We start from the raw sequence: 25,497 nt of genomic DNA on the forward strand, positions 1-25,497 counted from the left end.
TCCCTGATGGGCTGCGTGCCAAAGGTTGCCAATCCCTGTACTAGCACAACACTGCCGTGATTTAAGTTACACATTGTAGAGGACTTTTTACATTAATAATTTTTAATCAAAATTGTAGAAAAAAAATGGAAAATAATCTCTATCCATAGTAGGTTTTGAACGAATGCCAAACCTAAATGGAAGGTGTGAGCTACATACATGTGGCACAGGATTGCAGCTAAATAAAAGGATTGAGAATCAGGTGACCTGGGTTCTAAATCAGCTTCTGCTACTGAATATCTTGTTTAACAACTTCCCTATGCTTCAGCTTTTCCATATGTAAAATGGGGACACAGCAGGGAGATGTGTGGACTCTTGGGTTTGAGATCCTTTGATGGAACATGCTGAAGAAGAGGAGGCTGTTATCCTTATTTAAGTTTGCTTCAGCTTTTCGCTATTTTTTTTCTATTTTCACTCAACTCCTTGTTAGAAAAAATTGCAGCTCTTGCTTCTCTGGGTCTCCTTTTCTTTCCTGTCCTCTTCTTTCCAATATCCCTGAATATCCTTGATTTGACCCCCTTCCTTCTGTTCTCACCATTGTCTTTGAGTCCTGCCTTTTCCTTTCATTCCTCTCATTGTGGAGTTTTTTATTGTGAAGAGCTGAACTTCACACTGGGGCTACCTCAACCCAAAGACTTTGGAACAAAAGAAGACAAAGTCTCTATCACATACATACCAGAAATAGGAGAGAACTGGCAGGCAAGACTCCAGTGGCAAAAAAAAAAAAAAAAAAAAAAAAAGAAGAAATCTGAAGTTACTCCAACAATCAGGCAAGTGAACTTGTTTCTAAGTTTTCATTGCCTCAGAGGAAGCCTGATTACTACAACTCCCCCTCTACCTTTACTTATACCCTCCGCCAACTTCCTTTTCCTGATGCAGCCATTTTCCATCTCTGGGGTATATAAGGTGTACCAATTTAGCTTCCATGGATCAGCTTCAGAGGTGACGTGAGCTTTGTGTCAGTAACAGTTGAGTCTAACAATTTCTAAACCTGATTAAATGTACATGCTGTAGGAACCAGTGTAATATTGCATCAGGTCAGACTCCCTTAGGGACACCTTTAAATTTCTTCCTGATTCAAAGACAGGTTAATGGACTTGCAAAGGTTACAAAAGCATTCAGATGGTATTCCAACACTTCTGCATCCTCAATCTAGAACAGGGGTGGACAAACTACAGCCCGCGGGCCAAATCTGGCCCATCGGACCATTTAATCTGACCCTCAGCTCCCGCTGGGGAGCGAGGTTGGAGGTTTGCCCTGCTGGGGAGCGGGGTCGGGGGCTTGCCACGCTCTGCGCAGATCCCAAGAAGCAACCGGCATGACCCTGCCTGTTCTCTCCTATTTCTGATATGTGTGTGATACAGACTTTGTCTTCTTTTGTTCCAAAGTCTTTGGGTTGAGGTAGCCCCAGTGTGAAGTTCAGCTCTTCATAATAAAAAGCTCCACAAAGAGAGGAATGAAAGGAAAAGGCAGGACTCAAGCAACCGGCATGACCATACTCCTACAGAGTACACGGAGATATGGCCAGGCGGCTCTGTGCGCTGCCCTGTCCACAGGTGCCACCCCCACAGCTCCCATTGGCCACTGTTCACGACTAATCAGAGCTGCAGGGGTGGCACCTGTGAACGGGGAAGCGCTTAGAGCTGCCTGGCCGTGCCTTGGAACTAGAGAGGGGACGTGCTTCTGGGAGCTGGTTGTGGTAAGCGCCACCTGGAGCCTGCACCTCTGAACCCTCCCACCCCAATTTCCTGCCACATCCCGATCCCCCTCATGCCCACCGAACCCCTCAATCCCAGCCTAGAGCCCACTTCTGCACCCCAGACCCCTCATCCCCAGCTCCACCTCAGAGCCTGCAACCCCAGCTGGATCCCTGACCCCCCTCATGTGCCAACAGCCTACCCCATCCCTGATCCCTCTCCTGCCCTCTGAATCACTCTGTCTCAGCCTGGAGCCCTCTCCTGCACCCCAAGCCCCTCAGCCCCAGCCCAGAGCCCTTCTGCACCCTGAACTCCGCATTTTTGGCCCCACCCCAGAGCCCACACCCCCAGCTGGTGCCCGAACCCCAACTCATAATTTCGTGAGCATTCATGGTCCACCAGAAAATTTCCATGCCCCGATGTGGCGCTCAGGCCAAAAAGTTTGCCTACTCCTGATCTAGAAGCACAGTGGGACCAACCTGAATGAAAACAGGAATAAGAAGATTAACCAAACTTTCCCAAACCTCCAAAGGAAAGGCTTGATCTGAGCTTTGTGTGAAGATTTGGGTCAGTTCTCATTTTATATGCTCTGATTCACTTGGATCATATTTCAGTCATCAGCAGTGGAAATATTTTTCATGGGTTTGTGTGCAGATAGTGAAATTGACATTTACTGATAAAAACCCAGTCTTTCCAAGCCTAATTGTACAGTGTTGAGTAAACTGATGGTGTTCAGAAAGTAGGTAATTATGATAATAATAAATATATGTAGTTTGGGTAAATGAAAGGTCAAGGGGGGAAAGGATAACTGTCTACAAACATAAGAAAGGTGCAAACCCCAAGGAAGAGGAGGGATTTTTTATGGTGCTCCACAGAGATATAACTAGAAGCTGTGGTCAGGGGCGGCTCTATGTTTTTTGCAGCCCCAAGCACACCAGTCAGTCAGCCTTCGGCAGTGGTTCTGCAGAAGGTCCGCCCCGGTCAAGTGGATTTGGTTGTGGTTCTGCGGGAGGTCTGCCAGTCCCGCGCCTTTGGCGTACCTGCCGCCGAAACCGCGGGACCCGGTGGACCTCCCACAGAAACATTGTTGAAGGCTGCCTGGCTGCCGCCCTCAGAGCAAGAGGCAGGCCGCCCCCCACGGGCTTGCCACCCCAGGCACGCACTTGCAACGCTAGTGCCTGGAGCCACCCCTGACTAGAAGCCATGGTAAAAAAGTGATGAAAGGAAATTTAAGGTGATTATTGAGAAGCACTTCCTACCAGTGCAATCTATTAGCCTGCAGAATAGTCTCTTAAGGAAATGTTGGAAGTCCCATTTCTTGAATTATTTAAAACTGGATTGATTGGATAAAGCCTGGAAGAATATAGTGCAGAGCTCTTAGACTGACTGGGGAGTGGACAAAATGTGACTTAACAGCCCTTTCCCACCTCTGATTGATAGAAATCTGTGAATTTTGCCTTCCCTCAAAAATCTTTCTCCTCTTTGGAAGAGTGTGGAAATGAGGCAGGAGGATTCAAAACTTCCCTCCAGGAAGCAAGGTCCATGCACTAGATGCAGAGGAACCAGCCCAATCATTATCAAGAAACATTGTGTCAGAAACAAGGTTGGGAGGGTCAGGCGGCTGGAGTTTCTTTTTCCTCCTTTATCCTTTTCAGTGATGTATTCTGTATGATATGATCAGAATCCTGGTATCTGTAATGTAGGCAAATATTTGCAGCCCTGAACATTTTCACCAGACACAGCAGATCCCCTTCCATGCTACTTGTTTATACATCAGTGCCTCCCCACCACTGTACTCCACTCTTACCCAGCAGAAAGGGGAGGGGAGGGGAGGGGAGAAGGACAATACCTACCACACAGCAGAACGTGAAGAAGGGGAGTTCTGAAGCTTGATCCACTGATGTTTGTAAAGGATTCTGAAAACTACTACAGATGTTCTATTTTATTGTAGTATTGTGAATACATGGAAGAGGCTTAAAATACCATCCAATCTGCAGGGGGTACCCTGTTATATAGGGTCAATGCCACTGAATAACATTGAGTTCCCAGGGCAGGGAAAAACCCTCCTTTTGCGCAGGACAGGCTGGAGTTCAAGAGTCAGGAACTAAGACACTTTATAATTTAACATGCTGTAAAATATCAGCTTGTTAATTCCCGCAGGCACCCTATATGGTAAACCTGGATTTTTATCTCCATATTACAAATGGAGTAACTGAGGCACAAAGTGGTAAATGAACTTGCCCAAAGCGGGACAGCGAGTTATTTGCTAAGTGGACACAAACTCAGAAGTTCCAGTCCCGTTATTAGTCCCCTCATTTCTGGATCCCTTTCTGCAATCCTCCTACTTTTGGCCTAAATCATATGGTTTCCATTGCATGACTTTGTATTCTCTGCTGCCTTTCTGTGAGGAGAGGGAATGCTGATGTGTCTGATCTGCTTCAATCACTGCAAGTCAGATGTGTCAACCTGGGATTACAGCTGGCACTGTTCTGGCTGCAGGCAGTAAGATCTGGAATGCGCAAAGTTATTGCTCAAGCTGTCAATCCTTCGGTCCAGCTGTTTGTTTTCTCTGTGAGTACATGCACAAGTCCTGGAGTGTTTTTGTCTGTTTTGACAGTGTTTGTCCATGCCTCACTGTGTCTATATAGAAGTGTGTTTGTGCGTGCACATATAATGTAGTCATGTTTATGTATCTTGTGTGTGGGAGAGAAAATACATTGTGATAATTCCATTTGCCCAGAAAACTAAAAAAGTAGTAACCTGACAGAGAAATGGAGCAATACTAATATCTAGCAGTTCAATGAGTTGTGCTGTCTAGCAGAATTCTCTTCTCTCATAACAATCAATTTAGCCTGTTTCTCCATCTTTCTCCAGCACCACATTATGATCATAGCTATGGAGCTGCAAAAGTAATGAGATGATTGAACCAATAACCTTTCATTTCACACAAGCTGAGTAGAAATTTATCCATCAGAACTGTTCTGATGATATCATACATGCTTGAGTAATGGGGAGTTCATATAATCACAGACCAATGGACAGAGAGACATAATAGTTCATTATATACAGAGTTTAGGATAGTCAGGGTTGTACTATACAGTACATGAGCAGCAATAAACTTTCCCTCTAGAATTCTTTGAGAGAGCAACTAATTAGCTGGCATCTAACTACTGTGCCTGGAGAATAATATGGTGATAATTTTTAGGAAAACACACTGGAAAAATAGAAGGAAACAAAAATGACAGCTCTGGTCCCCCAGTGCAGTGAAGCTGCTTCATGCCACAGCATCACTGAATTATAGCCCTAAAGGCAGCATATCTGAACATGGGAGGAATGTCCCAGTGCAGGGGAATCCTCCAGTAGCGTAGAGCTTGTATCATGGCTCTTATGCAATGCTCTACCTGTTGTTGGCAAGAGAGGGGAGCGGAGACCATAGGCAAGTGAAAAGAAGGGTATCTTTATGCTGCCCAGTTCTCTGGCTGTCATATTTGAAATCTTAGGGCCTTTGGGAGCCAGCATAATTTAGATAATTAGCATGGAACAGAGCAGGCTCAGGACTGGGGAAACGTAAAGGTCTCCATCTCCTGAGTTGCATTCTTGCTCCACAGCCAAGGATCTGGAGTAAATGCCTTTCCAGAGGCATTTCCTCTAACGTCTGGAGGAAAGTCAGTTGCAAAAATACCCTAGATCAAGGGACCATGGTTAAGAAAGGACTGAGATGATCTGAGGGTACTTAGGAGGAAGCAGAGAAAAGTTATACATCCTATTACATAGCTGGTAAGCAACAAACTCCCTTTCTTCTTTGGGTGAGGCAACTTGCTTATAATATGGCAGACACTAGCATCCACCAAATTCCAGCTGGAAAGTGGATGGAAGTGTTTCCTTGATTACATCCCATGGGTTACGTACGGATTGGTGGGACTTGAACCTAGACCCATGAACCATCCAACATCCTCACACTGACAGCCAGCAGCAGCTGTAACCTACCCACTTCCTGTGACCTACAATCCATATAGGCTGAATGCCACGTGAAGTTCTCTCTCGTGTGATCTCACAGTGGTCTTAGTGATCCCTGATTGGTTCCCTGACCCCATATAAGCCCATGGGGCATACCAGGAAGTGTTTAGGAAACCAAGTGGACCCTTGGCCTGATTCTGTACTCTGGCTTGAGCCTCAACTTGACTTTTGACCCTGATAAAGCTCTGACCCCTGGCTTCAGTTCTGAGACCCCAAGCTCCTGCCATTAACCAGCCTACCTTCACCCAGGATCCTGACAGGTGAACAAATATTAACAGGGAAAGTCAAACAGCATTTGTTTGCCTTCTGGACACAACAGATAATTACTCTGTGGAACACTGTCATAAGATATTATTGAGGCTAAATGTTTAGCAGGATTAGAAAAGTATGCGGATAAGAATATTCACAATTACAACAGATAGGGTACACATGTAAATGGTATATCAAGCCTCATGCTTCAGGACACAAGCCAATCTCTGGCTGCCTGAGGATAGAAAGAAACTTCCCCCATGAGCATGTTAGTGTGTGTTTTTCTAATGTAGTGGCTATTGTATCCTTCTCTGAAGCATCTGGCCACTATCCTAGGTAGGTATCTGGACTAGATGGATAAGTGGATAATCTCCAGGGAGCAGGAAGGAAACTGCCCCACACCCAGCACATTTGGATAGCAAAATCCAGTAAGCCAGATATGTTATGGTCAATTTTTTTCCATTTTTCTCTGACACATCTAGCATTGACCACTAGACTGGATAAATTAAACATTCAGTCTGATACAGCAGGAGGCAGGATACTAGACTCGATGGACTAACAATCTGATGTAATATGGTAAAACCCTATGCTCCTTTGTGTGGTACCGAGAAGACTGCTGCTCAAGCATGTCTCTTTGTATTTTTTTTCCGTGGCTGTTGCAGAAAAAGTGCTAACACCCTAGTCTCTGCCCATCTCCCTTCCTGTGATAGACTCATTTGCAGTTTGTCTGAAATAAAATGCCCCAGGATTTTATCGAAAATTTCAGTGGGAGGGAAATCCAAGATGTGATGTCAATTGAAGTGTCACAAACTGCATGTGCACTGAGGGTTCCCCAAGATTAGTTAAGCATTTTCAGCATAGGGTGGGGAGAATGGGGACCCAAAGCCTGTTAAATTGCAAAATTACACTACCAGTCAGGTGGTCTGCTGGGCAGAGTTGTACAAGCGCCTGTGTGCACAGGTCTTACGGATTGCAGCTATGTGCACAGCAGGTTCTTGGGTTGTGTGTGCTTGTGATCACATCTGAAGGAATCAATGTGCATCTCAGAGAAATCATGTCTCTGTGGTCGTTTACACACTGGAGTGATTGTCTATTTGAGTGCTCAGTTGTAGCAGTAGGAAGTAAGTGTGCTGCTCCCTGCTGTAGTGTGAGAGGAGGGCAGGTTTTATATTCCCTTGATAGGACTAGAAGCCAGGCAAGAATTATTTAAAGGAGAAAAGGAGGTTATTTCGGCTTGATATGCACTAAGCTGGGGTCAAACAGGGCCAGAAGGAACACAAGCAGCTGTGTGGAGACTATCAGCAGCCTACTGCCCATCTTGCACTCAGTGTGTATGTTCAGGACAATTCATTGCCACCTGCGAGTCTACAGATCTGATTTGGTTTCATAATTACAGAAGTGGGGACAGAGCTGAGAAATGCCTATAACTTGACTGTTCCTGCCTGAGTTTATTTGTATAAGAACCAATAATGCTTTGGGTGCACAGTGGGCAGGCTCAAATAGGGCCAATATCCTGTGCCACAGCTTAATGACACCCTAAGCAGCCTCTTATTGTTCAGAAACTCAGCTTTCTGTTATACTTGGTTCATGTCACATTTTAGCTCACAACTGTAACCATGCAGTGAAGGTTGTCTGAAATGGCAAACAACCTGGAACAATAGCTGAGAGAGGTACAAGCTTCTCTATTCATCTTGTTAATTCTGATGCCCAGTGATTACATTTTAAATGTCAGGATCATCTTATGAAGATGTACACAATCTACTCCAAGAACCAGTCTAGCCTAAGGAATAGCTGGTGCTTTAAAAATCAACTTAGATAACATGTTGTAAGCTAGGCTTTCATGTAACTTTAAAGGTATCAAACTGACTACGCTGGGTGATGTGTGTTTCAAGTCACATTAGTTAATTAAAATTAAAAATCATCTTTTTTCCCTAGATGTGGCAGACCCACAGCAATAGTGCACATTGACTCTCAAGTGGATGGAGCTCATTCTTTGCACAGAGCTCACAAGAGTACCTCTACCTTTTTGCTCCTAATTCAAGAGCTCTACATGGGATCCTGGTGGGGAATCAGGCCAGCATATCTGCTGCTGAAGATGCTATCCTGTACGTGCAATTCTACATATACTTCCTCACTTACCTTCTGCCTTCATTTTCACCCCTCCTGCTGCTGCTAAGTAATGCTGAGCTCCCTTTCCAACCTGTTTGGCTTAAGTTGCCTCCTGCTTAATGCAAAGCTGACAGAAACACAGGCACTTGATCTACCGCCCCTCTCCTATGCTGACTGGAAATATTTGGTGAAGGTAACAATACAGACCTCACCACAGGATGCAATCAGATACTGGATTAGCTTTGAGAGATGAAACAGGACAGGTAGAAAGACGTCTGCAAATTTAGCATAATCATTTTTCTCTTTAACACTTTTTGCCTCCTTCATCTCATCATGTACAAAAGTAAGACAGCCACGATACTGCTCCCATGCAGCCACTGAAGAGAAAGAGCACAACTTTTCCAAAGCTCCAGACTCTATGCCCAGAACAGTGTGTGCGCACATGCGCATGAGTCCTGGACTGTTTTTGTCTCTTTTGCGAGTGTCTGTCCACATCTATGTAGGTCTGACGGTATCTATACGGCAGCATGTATGTGTGCACATACCTTGTAGTCATGCTTATGCATCTTGCAGCCTTATAAAAACATTAAACATTTTCTGGCCCCACACTGACAAGCTACAATCAACTCTTGCTTTCATCAACTTGTCATGCTTTAATCATCCCTCTTGGCAGATCTTTCAACATATGTTACAGCACTGTCTTCAAACTATGCATCTCCAGTGCTGTTTTAATAACCCTGGCTTTTTATATGTTTTAGACACATTACAAGATGCAATAAGTTTGTCAAAGGGATTTTACTTTCTGTCTCCGCTCCATGGAGATAGGAAGCATCTGAAGACTCATTTGAGTCCCACAAAATGAGTGCAATACAAACAATTAAATGCCACAACCAAGTGTATGAAAATAACATCAGGGATCACATACAAATCACAAAGCTAATCAAAATTCATTTCAGGTCACCTCTTTCTCCTTAACTATGAGTAAATAACTGGCTCTGTGGAGGAGGGGAAAGCAGTGGATGTGTTATTCCTTGACTTTAGCAAAGCTTTTGATATGGTCTCCCACAGTATTCTTGCCAGCAAGTTAAAGAAGTATGGGCTGGATGATTGGTCTATAAGGTGGATAGAAAGCTGGCTAGATCATCGGGCTCAGCTGGTAGTGGTCAACGGCTCCATGTCTAGTTGGCAGCCGATTTCAAGTGGAGTGCCTCAAGGGTCGGTCCTGGGGCCGGTTTTGTTCAATATCTTCATTAATGATCTGGAGGATGGTGTGGACCGCACTCTCAGCAAGTTTGCCGATGACACTAAACTTGGAAGAGTGGTAGATACGCTGGAGGGTAGGGACAGGACACAGAGGGACCTAGATAAATTAGAGGACTGGTCTAAAAGAAACCTGATGAGGTTCAACAAGGACAAGTGCAGAGTCCTGCATTTAGGACAGAAGAATCCCATTCAGTGTTACAGACTAGGGACCGAATGGCTAGGAAGCAGTTCTGCAGAAAAGGACCTAGGGGTTATAGTGGACGAGAAGCTGGATATGAGTCAACAGTGTGCCATTGTTGCCAAGAAGGCGAACGGCATTTTGGGCTGTATAAGTAGGGGCATTGCCAGCAGATCGAGGGATGTGATCATTCCCCTCTATTCGACGTTGGTGAGGCCTCATCTGGAGTACTGTGTCCAGTTTTGGGCCCCACACTACAAGAAGGATGTGGAAAAATTGGAAAGAGTCCAGCGAAGGGCAACAAAAATGATTAGGGGGCTGGAGCACATGACTTATGAGGAGAGGCCGAGGGAACTGGGATTGTTTAGTCTACAGAAGAGAAGAATAAAGGGGGATTTGATAGCTGCTTTCAACTACCTGAAAGGGGGTTCCAAAGAGGATGGATCTAGGCTGTTCTCAGTGGTACCTGATGACAGAACAAGGGGTAATGGTCTCAAGTTGCAGTGGGGGAGGTTCAGGTTGGATATTAGGAAAATCTTTTTCACTCAGAGAGTGGTGAAGCACTGGAATGGGTTACCTAGAGAGGTGGTGGAATCTCCTTCCTTAGAGGTTTTTAAGGTCAGGCTTAACAAAGCCCTGGCTGGGATGATTTAGTTGGGAATTGGTCCTGCTTTGAGCAGGGGGTTGAACTAGATGACCTCCTGAGGTCCCTTCCAACTCTGATATTCTATGAACTCACCACCCACTAACAGGGGCATTTAGTAAAGAAAATATTAAGACCATGATGGGGTTTGGCCAGTACCCAGTATCCTCAAGATAACTTTCCAACTCTTGAAAAATAAAATAAAAAATTAAAAATTGAAAAAAAAAATTGCCAGAGGCTCTCTCAATGACTGAGTGGTCAAGACCTCAGTTTTAGGTCTAATTAAATGGATGGTATTCTCTAGTAATACATACTATGCAGCAGTATAGGATGCAGTACAAATGTAGATGAAAGAGCATCTCTTAGTGAATCACATACACTATTTAGTAGAGTTCCTGAGTTTTCCTTGGGGGTCTCCCATCCAAGTACTGGCTAACCCAACAGTACTGAAATTATGAGAGCTAGCAAAATCACAACCTATTAGTTTGTGCCTGCAACATGAAGGCACATGTTAGATGAGAAAAGAACAGAGCAGCTTGCCTCAAATCCTCCATGGTTAACTGTTGGACCATCCAAATCTATTTCCCTCTTCCCTGGTGGTGAGGAATTCAGAATGCTTTATAATTATGAAGTCCCACAAATTCCCTATTTGACAGGGAAACTGAAGCACCTAAAGGTAAGCTAACTTGCTCAAGGTCACACAGTGAGTAAGTGTCATGGCAGGGAGTAGAATACAGGAGTATTCCTGACTCAGTCGCCTGCTCTGACTTTTGGGGTCATATTACCTCACCGTATTTAACATAGGGCATTTATAACAAAGAAGTTGATTGTCATCTTTGAAGATCTCCTGTTGGGGAGATGGGCTGGGGATTACAATCCAAAACCAGCAGTCATGCCTAGGAGCTGTTGCACATGCCTTCCTGCCACCCTCAGTCTCAAAGGTATCCTTGCTAAATCTTTTCTTTAGTAACTAAAACAACTTCTGCATTATCTGATGAAATTCCTCATCATAATAACAAGCTCTTCTATGTTTTGTGTAATTCCTTTACAAATAACCTTGAGTCGTGCACATGTTCTCTTACTATCTCAGGAGAGAATCTCACTTCCCCACCCCCCTTCTTCTCCCTACCTCCAAACAAAAATTTGCTTGCTGTCTTCTGGGTGGTTATGTTTAATCTCAGGATTAGAGAGAAGCCCGTGGTTTGCCTTGAACATCTTATCAGCTTCCAAGAGACATTTACGGGAAGAGAAAGACACTGGTTTTGATAGCAGTAATTGTATTTAGCTTGTAAGATACAAGGCTATTTATCTCGTGGCTGTGAAATCACAGAGGGGGAAAAAGAAAATGCTGGTGGATAAAAACTAAATAAAACCAAGAAAAGAAGAAAAGAAACAATCCTCTCACGGCCGTCAAGTGCAGGGGTGGGGTGAGGAATGGACTTTTCATTTAATCAGTTTCATGTTACTTGGGGAAGGAGAAAGTAGAGAGAAGGGTGGAAGGGCAAGGAGTGGAGCAAGAAATTATCTGTTTTAAAGCAAACAGGTAGCAAAGGCAATTATAGAGGTGTATGGTCCAATTTTCAGAGGTGCTGAGTACTGATAATTCCCATTATCCCAATGGGAGTTGCGGATGTTGAGTACCTCTGAAAGTCAGACCATTTATTTTATATACTTATATCTATGACCATCACCAGGCCCCCAAAAGCTTATAGAGAGAAGGTGGGTAAGGTAATATCTCCTAGTGGAGCAGCTTCTATTGGTCTTCTTCCTGAAGAAGAGCCCTACATAAGCTTGAAAGTATGTCTCTCTCACAAATAGAAACTGATCCAATAAAAGATAGAATCTTACACACCTTGCCTCTTTAATATCTTGGCAACAACATGGCTATAACCACACTGTAGACAAAAGCTTGGCACTCTTATTCCTGCACCTGAAAGGCCTTGTACGGTGCCTCAAGCTCACTGCATCAGCAAACAGGTTTTAGAAGTACGTGATGTCCTTTGAGAATACCCCACTGTTAAAAGTAGACAGTTAAATCCCAGGAACCGACTGGAAAAATGGTCCAGCAGATCATAACTCCTATTGTGGCTCAGAAGGACAGAGATGATCCTGTCCCATCCCTATCAGTCTACATTTCTAAAGCATCTACAAGCGAAGTAAATGTGTCCCAGAGCATTTAAGCCTTTATAGACTGTAATGAATATTCTAACTGGCACCCTGAAGTGAACAGGCAACCAGTACAGGGAACTGTTAGAACCCATAATGGCTCAACCCACTCAAGAGATAAGCATTAGCACTAGCTGAAGCTTCCCAATGGTCTTCAAGTGGTAGGCCCAAGAAGTGCACACAGCAGTCATCCAACCTAGAAGTTACAAAGCGGTGGGTCATTTTGAACAGGAGAATTACAAGACAGAACCCTACCTGTGTCAATGGTGTCAAAAGCTGGTGACAAGTCTAATAAAATAATCACGGATATTTTGTCCATGGCCATCAACTTTAGATAATAATATCTTCTCCACACTAGAACTAGAAAGACAGAGGTCCAGGATGCCTATTAAATCCATCTATGTCAGTAGCTGCTACCAAACAAACTTCTCAGTAACTTTTCTCCAGAATGGGAGACGACAAAACAGGTGGTAATTGACAAGAAGGCGAATATCAAGAGAGAGATCCTTAAGCAAGAGTCACCACTTATTTGAGAGGATCTTTAAAATCTTTGTCAATAATGGGTCAAAACTTTCCCTTCATCATTCACAAACGCCAATCGTCCAGCTTGTGGGCAATGGGACACAGCTGAACCAAGAGATCTAAGGGATCACTGAGGAAAGCTAGACAGAGTTCCTCCTGCTCTCATATCTCCATGATGCTGACTAAAGCATCCCAGAACTGAGCCTTTCTTTCATCAAAATAGATGGAAAATTCCGCACAGCAAAGTAGGCTTGACTCCACATCAGAGTTTCATATCAGGCCTGCCTATCATGCCAACCAGTGTTGCTGGATAGCATTTTCCTCATGCCATGGAAGAGGGAAAAGAATAACTACTGTATCTCTATCACAGCCTAAGAATGCATGACATCTCTACGCTGTGATATATCTGTGTGAGTTTTCTACCACTAGCTCTCTAGCCTCCTCTCTTGAAGCTTTGTCAGTCGTAAGTCATCTGCACTCCATACTGACCTGTGAGGACAGTATCAAGATAGTCCCCTATTCACCAATGCTTATGCAGGTATAGCTCCTTATCTGTGAATGCCTGGGTACACTTTCCAGTTGGTTAACATTTGCCTGGGTTACCATCACTTGAATTCAAACAACCTCCAAAATTCAAACAGAACTCAGCTAAAACTGCTGATTGGACCAAACTCATGGCTAACACTTCAACAGCACTCAGTTTTGCACAGTTTTAAACAAAAAACCAGAAGCTTTGAAGCAAGTTACCTATGGTTTTGGTCTTTGGTACAAATATGAACAGCTCCTATTTTGCTTGACCTCTGTAAGAAGAGGGGATGATGGCAGTGCCACAGGAAAATGGAACCTGTGCCAACTAGGGTATACATTATGTGGGGAGCACCTGGCACAAGATGGCTCTGGAGAAAGCAATACCAGCACTAACATGGCTTGCAGGAGAAGATAGCATTATATGCTTGGGTTAAATCATGTTATGGGTTGAGTTAAAACCTGACAGAAAATGGTTTGTGAATGCACCCTTCATTTAATATAGCTGTTAAGTGGCCACACTGAAAACTATGCCTAATAGAGCCTGCCAGAAACTAGCACTACGTGGGCAATTAGTTCCACTGGGCATTCTGACCAGTGGCTGTGTATATGAAAGCACACAGAAGAGACATCCAGGGAAAGCCAAAAAGCCTGTAAGCACAGTGTGATCTTGGAAAAAGCTAGAGAGAGAGAGAGCCTTTGGGCCTGGTGTTGGCTAAAGACACTTGGGGCTGTAAGCTAAGACTCAGCTGCTTTTGTTCATCACTACTCCTGCGTTTGCAGAAGCAGGATTTTGTATATTCTTTGTAAGGAAGCAAGATTGTAAATACCAGACCCATCAATTTCTACTTCTAACTGGAACATCTCCAGGGCCCTGAACTCGGACTAGCCTCTGGGGTCAAAAAGGGGCAACACAACAGTAGAAAGAAACATGGTCATAGTTTAAATTTTGTGTGTGAACAACAGGGCCGGCTCTACTGTTTTTGCCACCCCAAGCAGCGAGCTGAATTGCTGCCGCAGACGGCGGGGGCAGTCCGTGTGCCATTAAGGCGGAACGCACATTTCCGTGGCAGCAGCAATTCGGCAGCAGCTTCTGCCTTCCGCCGGAAGACAGAAGCTGCACCGCCATAGCCAGCTGAACATAGAAGCTGCCGCCAAATTGACGACGACGCTAAAATGCGCCTGCCGCCCTAACAGCACATGGACTGCCCTTGCAGTCCGCGGCTGCAATTCAGCGCGCTGCTTGGGGGCAAAAAACACATGGACTGCCACCCCTTGCAGACTGCCACCCCAAGCACCTGCTTGGAATGCTAGTGCCTGGAGCCAGCCCTGGTGAGCAAGAGGAGAATGGAAAGAGGCAGAATTTCAGCCTGCCATCAACACCTGCACTTCATCCAGTCAACTCCAACTCAGAATTGTTGTGACATCAGAAGACAAAGAATGGCAGTGGGACACTGGCCCAGCAGAGCCACTATACCAGGAAGCCTTCCCCATCTCACCCCCAACTGCCAACCCCCTGCAGCACTCTGGCAGGGGCAGCTCTAGCTTTTTTGCCGCCTCAAGCACGGCAGTCAGGCAGCCTTCAGCGGCATGCCTGCGGGAGGTCCACCGGTCCCGCGGCTTTGACGTACCAACCGCCGAATTGCTGCCAAATCTCCGGGACCAGCGGACCTCCCGCAGGCATGCCACCGAAGGCTGCCTGACTGCTGCCCTTGCAGGTACTGGTAGGGCGCCCCCCGTGGCTTGCCGCCCCAGGCACGTGCTTGGAGCGCTGGTGCCTGGAGCTGCCGCTGCACTCTGGGGAGAAGTTTGGATTCCAATTTGCCAACCTTTGTGGTAAACCATGTGTGCGCGCCAAGTGGAGGGGCACTGAGAGGACAAAAGTTATTTCTATTGCCTGGAGCCAATGGCATTAAAAGTTAATGCCACTTAAGAGAACGAGTGGACTCCTGATGGGAGGCTGGTGGAGATCACTCACAAAGGTGATAGGGAGGAGGAAGTGGAACAATTTTTTTCTCTCTACCTAGCTGGAGAAACTAGCTCATGAGGATCTAGTTGTTCTATATTGAATTAATTCTCAGTTTTAAAATATGTCTATAAAAAGCCAGGGTAATGTTCCCCTATTGAGTGAGTGCCTCTTTAAATGAAAGTCTCTTCCTGTCTTTCACCTCACTTCCCCTCACTATCCCTCTTTGAAACATGACTTCCATCAGACTTTATTTTGGTGTTATTGACATGTTCTTTCTTTGCAGCTCCTCTTTGCATAGTTTTTCTCTTCCTGCTGTACTGAAGGGAATGCAGGCACTGCACGGATGAATGAACAGGTAGATGAGGCTTGTTTTAATGTACACTCCAGATCTGGCAAGACCCCAAATCTCTCTTTGCAAGCAAAGGTAGAGAGAGAGAAAGAAAACCTCCTGGCTAGAATTTAATGAAAACCCATGACCTGAGGTATCTATCCCAGTTCTACATCAAGATAGGTAATTTGTTTTTAACCCTTCTGAGAATTGCTGGCTTCTTCCCATGCACTGGGATTCATAATTCGTCTTTTTTTCTCTTATTGTAAAGCACCTCAAATACAACGGGTTTTACAATAATCTAAAATAAAAGTATACCAGAGGCTTCTCCTACCTGCACTGGCTCTTGTATCTTACCCAGTAGGGACACTGTTCTTGGTCCAGAATGACACTTACTAAACCACAAAAATAGTTGAATTTAGATTTAGAGAAAGCTCTCAGCAACTACAAAACTAGTCATCACTGACACAAATCTATCACAGAGATGATGCACAAAACATTGCTCCCACCCCAGAAAACAGTAGGGATGTAAGTCCCTTCTGCGGACCAGAGTGTAGTGTAAATCTGCCATTCAGAGGGATACCCAAGGCTGAAGAATAGGCAAACTGGCCCTTTAAATGCATTAATCTTCATAATCCAAGCATCACATAGCTGACTAGCAATGCTGTCTGAAGACAGGCACATCTGATACAGCCCATCTCCCTGTTGTGGGCTTGGGAGAGATGACAAAGGGAAAACAAATTCAAATATTGAATATTAGCAATGAGCTAGTGGTTTTGGCTAAAGGGTGCCAGGACAGGTGGATGAAAGTGAGCAACTCCAGTGCATTCACGCTGATATTTGTTATTCCTCATTTCTCCAGAATATTGGCTCAAATCTGAATGCTACATCACTGCCCCAGGCCTTATTGTCCAGTAAATGAAACGCTAATACGCTTGGAAAGTCAGAGCCAGGCGCAAACACTAAGAGACTCTCTAATAATCAGGATTATTTCAGGTTCTCCAGGCTAAGACAACTTTAGGCTCAAATGAATTCCTCCCTTTCAAATGTACCTCTACCCCTTTTTCCTTCCCAAAATGAGCAATCCTCATGTTGCAAGTGATTTGGCTGTAATTGGATGCTTATAAAGATATTTTGTTAGTGCCTGAATTGTTGTTTTGTTGCTTTTTCCATTTTCTTGTCTTTTTATATGAAGTTGCAAAGATAATAGCTTTGGAGTCTTTTGAACCCATTTGGCTATTTTCATTTAATTCCTTCTTGATTGATGGCTGTGTTTAAAGAAAAGCAAATACTTCTCTCTTTGCTCATTTAGTAACCATTGGTCTACGTTTACACCATTCAAATAAATTATGAATCTCATGTATAATCCCACAAAAGGCAATGAAATTCAGAGAGGAAAACTGAAATAATATTTTAATTTACCCCCTTTTGTCTAAAGGTTGCAACACATATGGCAACATGCAAGATGGCCAAGTTTGCAATCCTTTAGTCACAATCCGCAAGTTAAAGAAGTAGCTGTAATTCTCAAAGTTAAAATAGCACAAACAGATCATAGCATCACGGAAATGTAGGGCTGGAAGGGACATCAAAAGATCATCTAGTCCATCCCTCTACACTGAGGCAGAACAAAATAAACATAAACCATCCCTGACAGGTGTTTATCCAACCTGTTCTTAAAAATTACCAATGATGGCGATTCTACAACTTCCCTTGGAAGCCTATTCCAGTACTTAGCTATCCCTATACTTAGAGAGTTTTTCCTAATATCTAAACTAAATCTCCTTTGCTGCCGATTAAGCCCATTACTTCTTGTCCTATCTTCAATGGACATGGAGAACAACTGATCACTCTTTAGAACAGCCCTTAACATATTTAAAGACTGTTATCAGTTCCCCGCTTCAATCTTCTTTTCTCAAGATTAAACATCCCCAGTTTTAACTTTTCCTCATAGGTCAGGTGTTCTAAACCTTTTATCATTTTTGTTACTCCCATCTAGATTGTCTCCAATTTGTTCATAGTTTAAGAAAATGGACACAGCACTCCAGCTGAGGCCTCACCAGCCTGACAAGAGCAGGACTATTACTTTCCTTGTCTTACATATGACACTACTGCTAACTCACCCCAGAATGATATAACCCTTTTTCACAACTGCATAACATTGTTGGCTCATATTCCATTTCTCATCCACGACAGTCCCCAGATCCTTCGCAGCAGTACCACGGTCTAGCCAGTTAGTCCCCATTTTGTAGTTTCACATTTGATTTCTCCTTCCTAAGTGTGGTACTTTGCACTTGTCTTTATGGAATTTCTTCTTATTTATTGAAGACCAATTCTCCAACTTGTCATGGTCATTTTGTATTCTAATCCTGTCTGCCAAAATCCTTGCAACTCCTCCCTGCTTGGTGTCACCCACAAATTTTATAAGCATACACTCCTCTCTGTTTGCCAAGTATTTAATGAAAATATTGAATAGTATTGGACCCAGGACGGATTCCTGCAGACCCAACCAGATATGCCCTCCCAGTTTGACAGTAAACCATTGATAACTACTCTTTGAATATCATCATTCAACCAACTGTGCAACCACCTTATAGTCATTTCATCTACTACATTTCCATCATTTGCTTTGTAGAACGTCATATGAGACTGTTTCAAAAGCATTACTAAAAATCAAGATATATCATGTCTACTGCTTCCCCCTATCCTCTAGGACAGAAGCCCTGACAAAGAAAGAAATTAGGTTTGTTTGGGACAAGTTGTTCTTGACAACTCCATGTCTGCTATTACTCATCATTCTGTTACCCTCTAGGTGCTTACAAATTAATTATATATTTGTTCTGGTATCTTTCCAGGCATCAACGTTAGGCTGGCTGATCTATAATTCCCCAGATCCTTTGTTCTCCTTTTTAAAAAATAAGTACTATGTTTTGCCCTTCTCCAGTCCTCTGGGACCTCACCGGTCCTCCATGAGTTCTCAAAAATAGTTGCTAATGTTTCAGAGAACTTCCTTACTTCCTTAAATACACTATGTGACTTTCATCAGTCCTGTTGTGAGTTGAATACATCTAACTTATTTTAATATCCTTTAACCTGTTCTTGCCCTATTTGGACTTGTGTTCCTTCCTCCTTGTTGTTAACATTCTGTTAAGTATCTGATCACAATTAATCTTTTTAATGAAGACTGCAGCAAAACAGGCATTAAACACTTTAGCCTTCTTGATGCTATCCGCTATCAGCTGTCCATTCCCATAAAGTAGTGACACATGCCTTCATTCTTCTCTTTTTACTAACATATTTATAGAATCTCTTCTTACTGCTTTTTGTGTTCCTTGCTGGGTGTTACTCATTTAATGACTTAGCCTTTCTGATTTTAGCTCTACATGCTTGGACTATTATTTTGTATTTATTCTTAGAAATGTGTCCATGTTTCCACTTTTTGTAGGATTCCTTTTTGATTTTTAGGTCATTAAGGCACTCCTGATGGAGCCATATTGGCCTCTTACTATTCTTCCTAACTCTCTTTGCAACGTCATAGCTTGCTGTTGTGCTTTTAATACTGTCTCTTTGAGAAACTGCCAGCTCTCCTGAACTACTTTTTCCCTTTAGATTTTCTTCCTCTGGGACTTTTCCTACCAATTCTCTAAGTTTGTTAAATTCTGCTTTTTTGAAGTCCATTGTTCTTATTCTGCTGCTTCACTCCCACCCCAATTGTCTTGCATCTTCAGATTCACAACCAAGTCCTCCCTGCTGTGAATGTAATGCTTTCCAGATATTAATGAGCACATGTAGGGTGTTTTCTTCTGGGCAGTTGTCTTCTATTCCTGCATATTATCCCACTCTATTATAAATGGGAGTGAAGCAGCTGGGGGAGAATAGATTCCTTGGCTATTTTTTGACATCATATTCCTTTTTGGAGAGGAACTAAAATGCTCAGTCCAGATATGGATTGTCATAAACAGATAGTTAAGGGTTAATGTCTCTTTTACCTGTAAAGGGTTAAGAAGCTCAGTGAACCTGGCTGACACCTGACCAGAGACCAATCGGGGGACAAGATACTTTCAAATCTTGATGGAGGGAAGTCTTTGTTTGTGCTGTTTGTTTTGTTCGTTGTTTGCTCTTGGGGCTAAGAGGGACCAGTGCAACCAGGTCTTTCTCCAATCTTTCTGAAACAGTCTCTCATGTTCAAAATAGTAAGTACTAGCTAGAAAAGGTGGATCAGGCTTATGTTTGTTTTCTTAACTTGCAAATGTGTATTTTGCTGGAAGAATTTTTACCTCTGTTTGCTGTAACTTGCATCTTAGTCTGGGGGGGGGAGTCCCTCTAGTCTATATAAGCTGAAGATCCTGTAAATATTTTCCATCTTGATTTTACAGAGATAATTTTTACTTTTTTCTTTCTTTAATTAAAAGCTTTCTTTTTAAAAACCTGATTGATTTTTTTCCCTTGTTTAAGACCCAAGGGGATTGGGTCTGAACTCATCAGGGATTGGTGGGGGGAAAGCGGGGGGGAAAGGTTAATTCCTCTCTGTTTTAGATCCAAGAAGTTTGGATCAGTGTAATCTCTCAGGGTAACCCAGGGAGGGGAAAGTCTGGGAGAGGGAAAGGAGGGGGAATGGTTTATTTCTCTTTGGTTTAAGACCCAAGGGGTTTGGGTCTTGGCTCCCCCAGGGAAGGTTTTGGGGGACAGGGAGTGTACCAGACACTGGAATTTCTGGTTGGTGGCAGCGCTATCAGATCTAAGCTAGGAATTAAGTTTAGGAGGGTACATGCAGGTCCCCACTTTCTGGATGCTAAAGTTCAAAGGGGGAATAATACCTTGACATGGATCAATATTTGAATTTACTTCAAGTTGTGGGCTGTTAAGATTCGCAGGTTTTGGTCATATCCAATTGTAGACATAGGACCAAGCTGTGAAGCTTGGCTCCAAAGCCAAATATCCTCAAAATTCTGGTTCAGGCCTGTGTCTATATCCTTTACAAGAAATTGCAGTGTGTGCTCAGTCTCAGTGTATAGCCAGTGAAAAACACTTTTGGTTTTAAAAGACATTTTAGGTTATTGTTGCTCACTAAAGTTCTGAAGCTGGTAAACTTCTATTGAGTATTTCAAAAAAGATTTTATAACCAACAAATACCCAGAAGTTGGTATGTGTGTGAGGAAGAAGTTGTGGGGGTTTTTATTGTTGTTGTTTTTTTTTTGGGGGGGGGGTAGGAGGCTGGATGGAATAGAAATAAATCCCTCATCCTTGGGGTGTGACTTTATACACCCAGTATCAGACCAGGCACATGGCTAATGCAGATTTTGTAAATCCATGAATTTCCTAATGGAAACACAGAGTGGTCTTTAAATAAAGCAGCAGCAGAGGATGCAGTTATGGTATTTATTTTCCCTCTTCAAAAACTCAGCAACTCAGAGAGCTGAGTATTTTGCTTCTTTACCAGAGGGATCAACTACAGTTACTAATGTAAAAAGAAATTCTATTCACAGGGCTGTACAAGCTGTAAAGGGCTGCTAACTGGACCAAAAATAGCAGACTATTAATGGAGGCTGTAGGAAGGAAGCACTGGATTTGGACACTTCCTGGTCATCCCACCCTCCCTAGCCAGTGGATAACTGGGCTGAATCTCATGTACTGTAATGGCAAAGGTGCTGGGGAACAGGCCCTTTGAATATATAGCACGAAACATCTATAGCATTTGTGTCATGTGGAATACAAAGAAGAAAGCACTAGTGCTGCACCACAGGGAAGCTCACTCAGATATAGAGGCTCCCAGCATGCGAAGAGCAGAAATGAAATCACGCCCTCAGAGTAATTTATTAGCGTCTGGGGGGAACAATTAGGTGCAGTGTACTTCAGGTATTTCTCACGAGTGCCATCATTTGAAGCTAAATGGCTTGTGGGCGACTTCCACACTGCTGGCAAATTGCCTAGTGTTTTCAGGAGAATCCTCCCTCTTTCCACCCCCAAGTGGGTTATGTGTAAACCTGGGAGAGAGGCACTGGAGGCTGCCTGGGTTTACTTAACACTGGCAGCTGCTAAGTAGACCATGACTCCTGAGGCCAAACAGAAGTTGAAGACAGTGACTGTCTCTGCAATCACTCTCCGTTTCTTTGCATTCTACAGATTATTTATGTCACTGAGCATCTCCTTGCATTGTCAGCGTCACTAAGGCTGCATCCTTTTGATTTCAGGGTGACTTTGGCCTTCAATGATGGTGACACACAAACGGAGAAGGATGTAGGCTTGTCTTCTCTGCATGCACATTACCCCAGTCTGTCACTGCTGCCCTTCTATGCTAGGGCCTTGGGTTATGGTTTCAGATAGAATCAATATGAAACTGAATGGTTCCACATGGTTTTTTACATGAAGCAAACTAAAACATGATGGTTTCAGCTGGATAGTGTGTCAAATTTTGTTTGTACAAACCCAAAATTCAGAGCAAATTTCCAGGAATGAAAGCTTATGAGAAGCAAAAAGAAAGGTCCACACAAACTCCTGTGAACCAACCCTGCCACATTCGTTGTCCCTTACGTTCATGTCTATGCAGGCTGCAATGAGGAAATAAGGTAGAGTGCCATGCCCCTCCCACCACACTGCTCTTCACTCTGATCTCTTTCATTAGAAATCACCACAAGTAACAAATCTAAGTTGCTGTTGAATCAGTTTGTAACTCTTTGTAAGATCAAGATATGCCCAGTGGGCTTTTACTTTGCATATCTATGTGCATATTGCCATGCAGCCTTTGCGCACCACACCTCTCCATACACGGTACATGTTGGATGCAATACCTCGTTTTCCAACACAGTAAACATAGAACCAGGATGAGAAATTCAGCTCCCTTTACATTGGATCAGGCTCAACCCAACTCTTTATTTCTGGGGATGTATAAATGTTTGTATACCGCCCCAGCACTTTATGATTTAGTTTTTATAACCGTTATTGTAAGGTGTGGATGGATGAAAAGGAAAAGACATAGAAAAAGACATCTTGGTCAAACATATACCTGAAGGGTAGTGTTCGTTCACTGGCCAGCTGTCCACCTGAAGTGTGGCATTCCCACCATTCCTAGTAAAGCGCACCACATGATATTTGCCATCATTCACTGGGGTGCTCTCCTCTTTGATAGAAATATCCACTGTGCCAATATTGAAGACCACGCCAATCTTGCCTTGCTCCTATAATGAAAAAAGCAAGAAACAACAACCGATAAGTTACCACTTGGTATGAGAGTTTTCTAGGTGTGTGTGTGTGTGTGTGTGTGTGTGTGTGTGTATATATATATATATATATATATATATAAAAATAGTTAGACAATTGATAAGATGACAGTAGATGGCACTCAAAAACATGTAGCAAAGTTCCTGGGTTTTGTAGGACCAATAAAACTTGTGGCTGTGTAATGCATATGTCTTTCTGTGCAGTGCTATACATCAGCTCTTAATGCTATTCACCTGAGAATCACGACTAATTTCCTCCCTCAGAACTTCTCCATGGACAATTGAGAGCCAAGGACGGAAAACCAAAGAAACATATAGAATGTTATTTGGGAAACATCCCTGTTAATTAGGTATCATTTGCTCAGCACCACTAAATTGCAGCCACTACTGGGCTAGAACACAGCAATTGTTTGACACATGCAAAAAGTACACAGCAGGTTTATTCCAGGAGGGAGTTTAGCGTAATTCCCCCAATTAAAAATCAGAAGAGGGAATTTTAGGGAGCAAAACTGCAATTATCTAAATTGGAGTTTGGCCATTACAGTGAGGCTAATGCACAGCTGAAAAGTGCAATGGGATTTTTAATTACTCCAAGTGGTTAGAGCCTTGATTTTACTTCTCATCCTCAAGAAAACACCTCCAATAGAACATCTTCTAGCACCACTCCTGGGCATTGCTCAGCACACACCAAGGGAAGAGCAAAGCCTACTGTATTGATAACACCATTTCCTGTAGCACTCTGTGTGATATGTGAGTGATATTTTTTAATGATTCCCATCCATGCAATGCACTGATTCAACTATTCTTAGCTTATGAAATATGAAGAGATCACAACTCAAAATGTATTGTAGATTAAGGTTGTACATTTATTTATATCTATTTTAGGTACTTCCGGAGTGCCTGTCACTGTAGGATATAAATGCTAATTGCAGTAGATTGAACTATACCTTAAAACCTAACTGAGAGGAGGCGGCACATGCAGTTTTTGTAGTTTACAGCTGCTATGCTTCAACATTTCTCTTTACCATATGTTCTACCAGGAACTGGATGATACTGTGGGTCATAAATATAATATGGAGACTTGCACAGGTTCCATTCTGGCCCAGCTTGGCAGTGACCTAAGGTCTGTCCTATGGCAAATTCAGTTCAATTGTGAGGTACCCGCATCACAAACTGGTCTTCCTGTTGGCTGTTTCAGCAGAGACACTAAGGCTGGAATGGACTGTGAAGAGTGAATTTTCCCTCCCCTCAAAGCAGGGCTGAGACACATTAAGAGGTGGGGCTTGACAGTACCCACTGACTATTCTAGGTCTGCTCTCTGGACAAAGAAGGATTCAGCTTTCAGAGCTGTCAATCCAATTACCATCACCACATTCATTTAAGAAACCTTCAGCAGTGGCAGAACCCCTTCCCCTGATCCTCCACACTTGATATTTCTGAGCCTGGTCTCCGATTCCTCCCACATCCTAAATTCCCCCACACTTAACACCTTTCACAGACACTCCCCCCAATTCTCTCCACTCCTCCTACAGACCCTCTCCCCAATCCCACCTATCTGCCCCAACATCTAGAGCTGTTCAGGATTTTTTCTACAAAACTTTTTTGCTAAAACTACCAATTTGTCAAAAACGAAACAATGGTTCTGACAAAACTTTCTTAGGTATTGGATAGGATTGAGAGCAAGACCCAAGACTAGCCAATAGCCCAGAAGTTAGGGTGCTCATCAGGGATGAGGGAGAACTGGGTTCAAGTGCCTACTCTGAATTGGGCAGAACAGGGGCCTTAAATCCAGATCTTCCACATTCCAGGTGAGTGCCTTAACTACTGGAATATTGACTATTCTATGGCAGGGGACGGTCTCATTCTCATTTTTTGCAAAATATTTCACATAGCAACAAAACCAAATTTTGAAACCTCGAAATATTTCAGGAGGTGGAATTCTTGTTTTCTAACTAGCCCTGCCCACAGTCCCATTCCCCTTGGTCTTATAGGTCTGACACGTTCCTCCTGTTTCCTTCCTCTCCTAATATTTTTTTGTTTTACTGAGCTGTCAGTTATATAAAAATCCTAAACAATTTCCTTGAAACGCAAGCTAGTCATTAAGTAAACTGGACTGAGGTTTGAGTATTAACATTTAGTGTTGTGACTGATAAAATGCCATTATTATCACTTTCTCCCCAAAAGGGCAAGCTCTCCTACATAGGTACCTACTGATCTCAACAGAATGATCTCACATGCATGCAGACTGGATCCCTCTTATCTGCTTTCCCCAGAGCACTGGATGCATGGGCTGCCACTTCTTCACATACACAGACCAATCTCGTGTGATGATAATCAGCACAGGACATTGTGATATGGCAAAGGAGATGCCCATGGAGGATAACTTTAAGGAAAGCTGAATTTTGAAAATGAATGAAGTGGCAGAGTTTAAAGACTTCCTCCCCTTGCTCCCCAATTAAAGCTGGAAACTTCCGTTCTTTCGAGGAAGACAGAATTATTTGATCTCCAGTCCATCTCAATTCTCGTTGGTGGTCACAGCAGTTATTTTCTTGAGAAGATTATCTGTTTGCTAGCGAAT

The 25,497-nt window shown here is 43.3% G+C and overlaps 1 protein-coding gene across 28 annotated transcripts in view; it reads right to left on the reverse strand.

The window, feature by feature from the left end:
- The window catches only part of NRXN3 (neurexin 3), a 1,499,321-nt gene that overhangs the window by 163,512 nt on the left and 1,310,312 nt on the right, over window positions 1–25,497 (reverse strand). For all 28 annotated transcript variants that reach the window (XR_003999960.1, XR_003999959.1, XM_030559000.1 and 25 more), the window contains one exon: window positions 22,706–22,877. Coding sequence is in view for 26 of the 28 variants with exons in the window: in XM_030559000.1 (XP_030414860.1) it covers window positions 22,706–22,877 (172 nt within the window). In the remaining 2 variants the exon portion in view is untranslated. The remainder of the gene's footprint in view (window positions 1–22,705; window positions 22,878–25,497) is intronic.

Source organism: Gopherus evgoodei, chromosome 4, assembly GCF_007399415.2.
Source record: "Gopherus evgoodei ecotype Sinaloan lineage chromosome 4, rGopEvg1_v1.p, whole genome shotgun sequence".
In the NCBI taxonomy this organism is placed as follows: domain Eukaryota; kingdom Metazoa; phylum Chordata; order Testudines; family Testudinidae; genus Gopherus; species Gopherus evgoodei.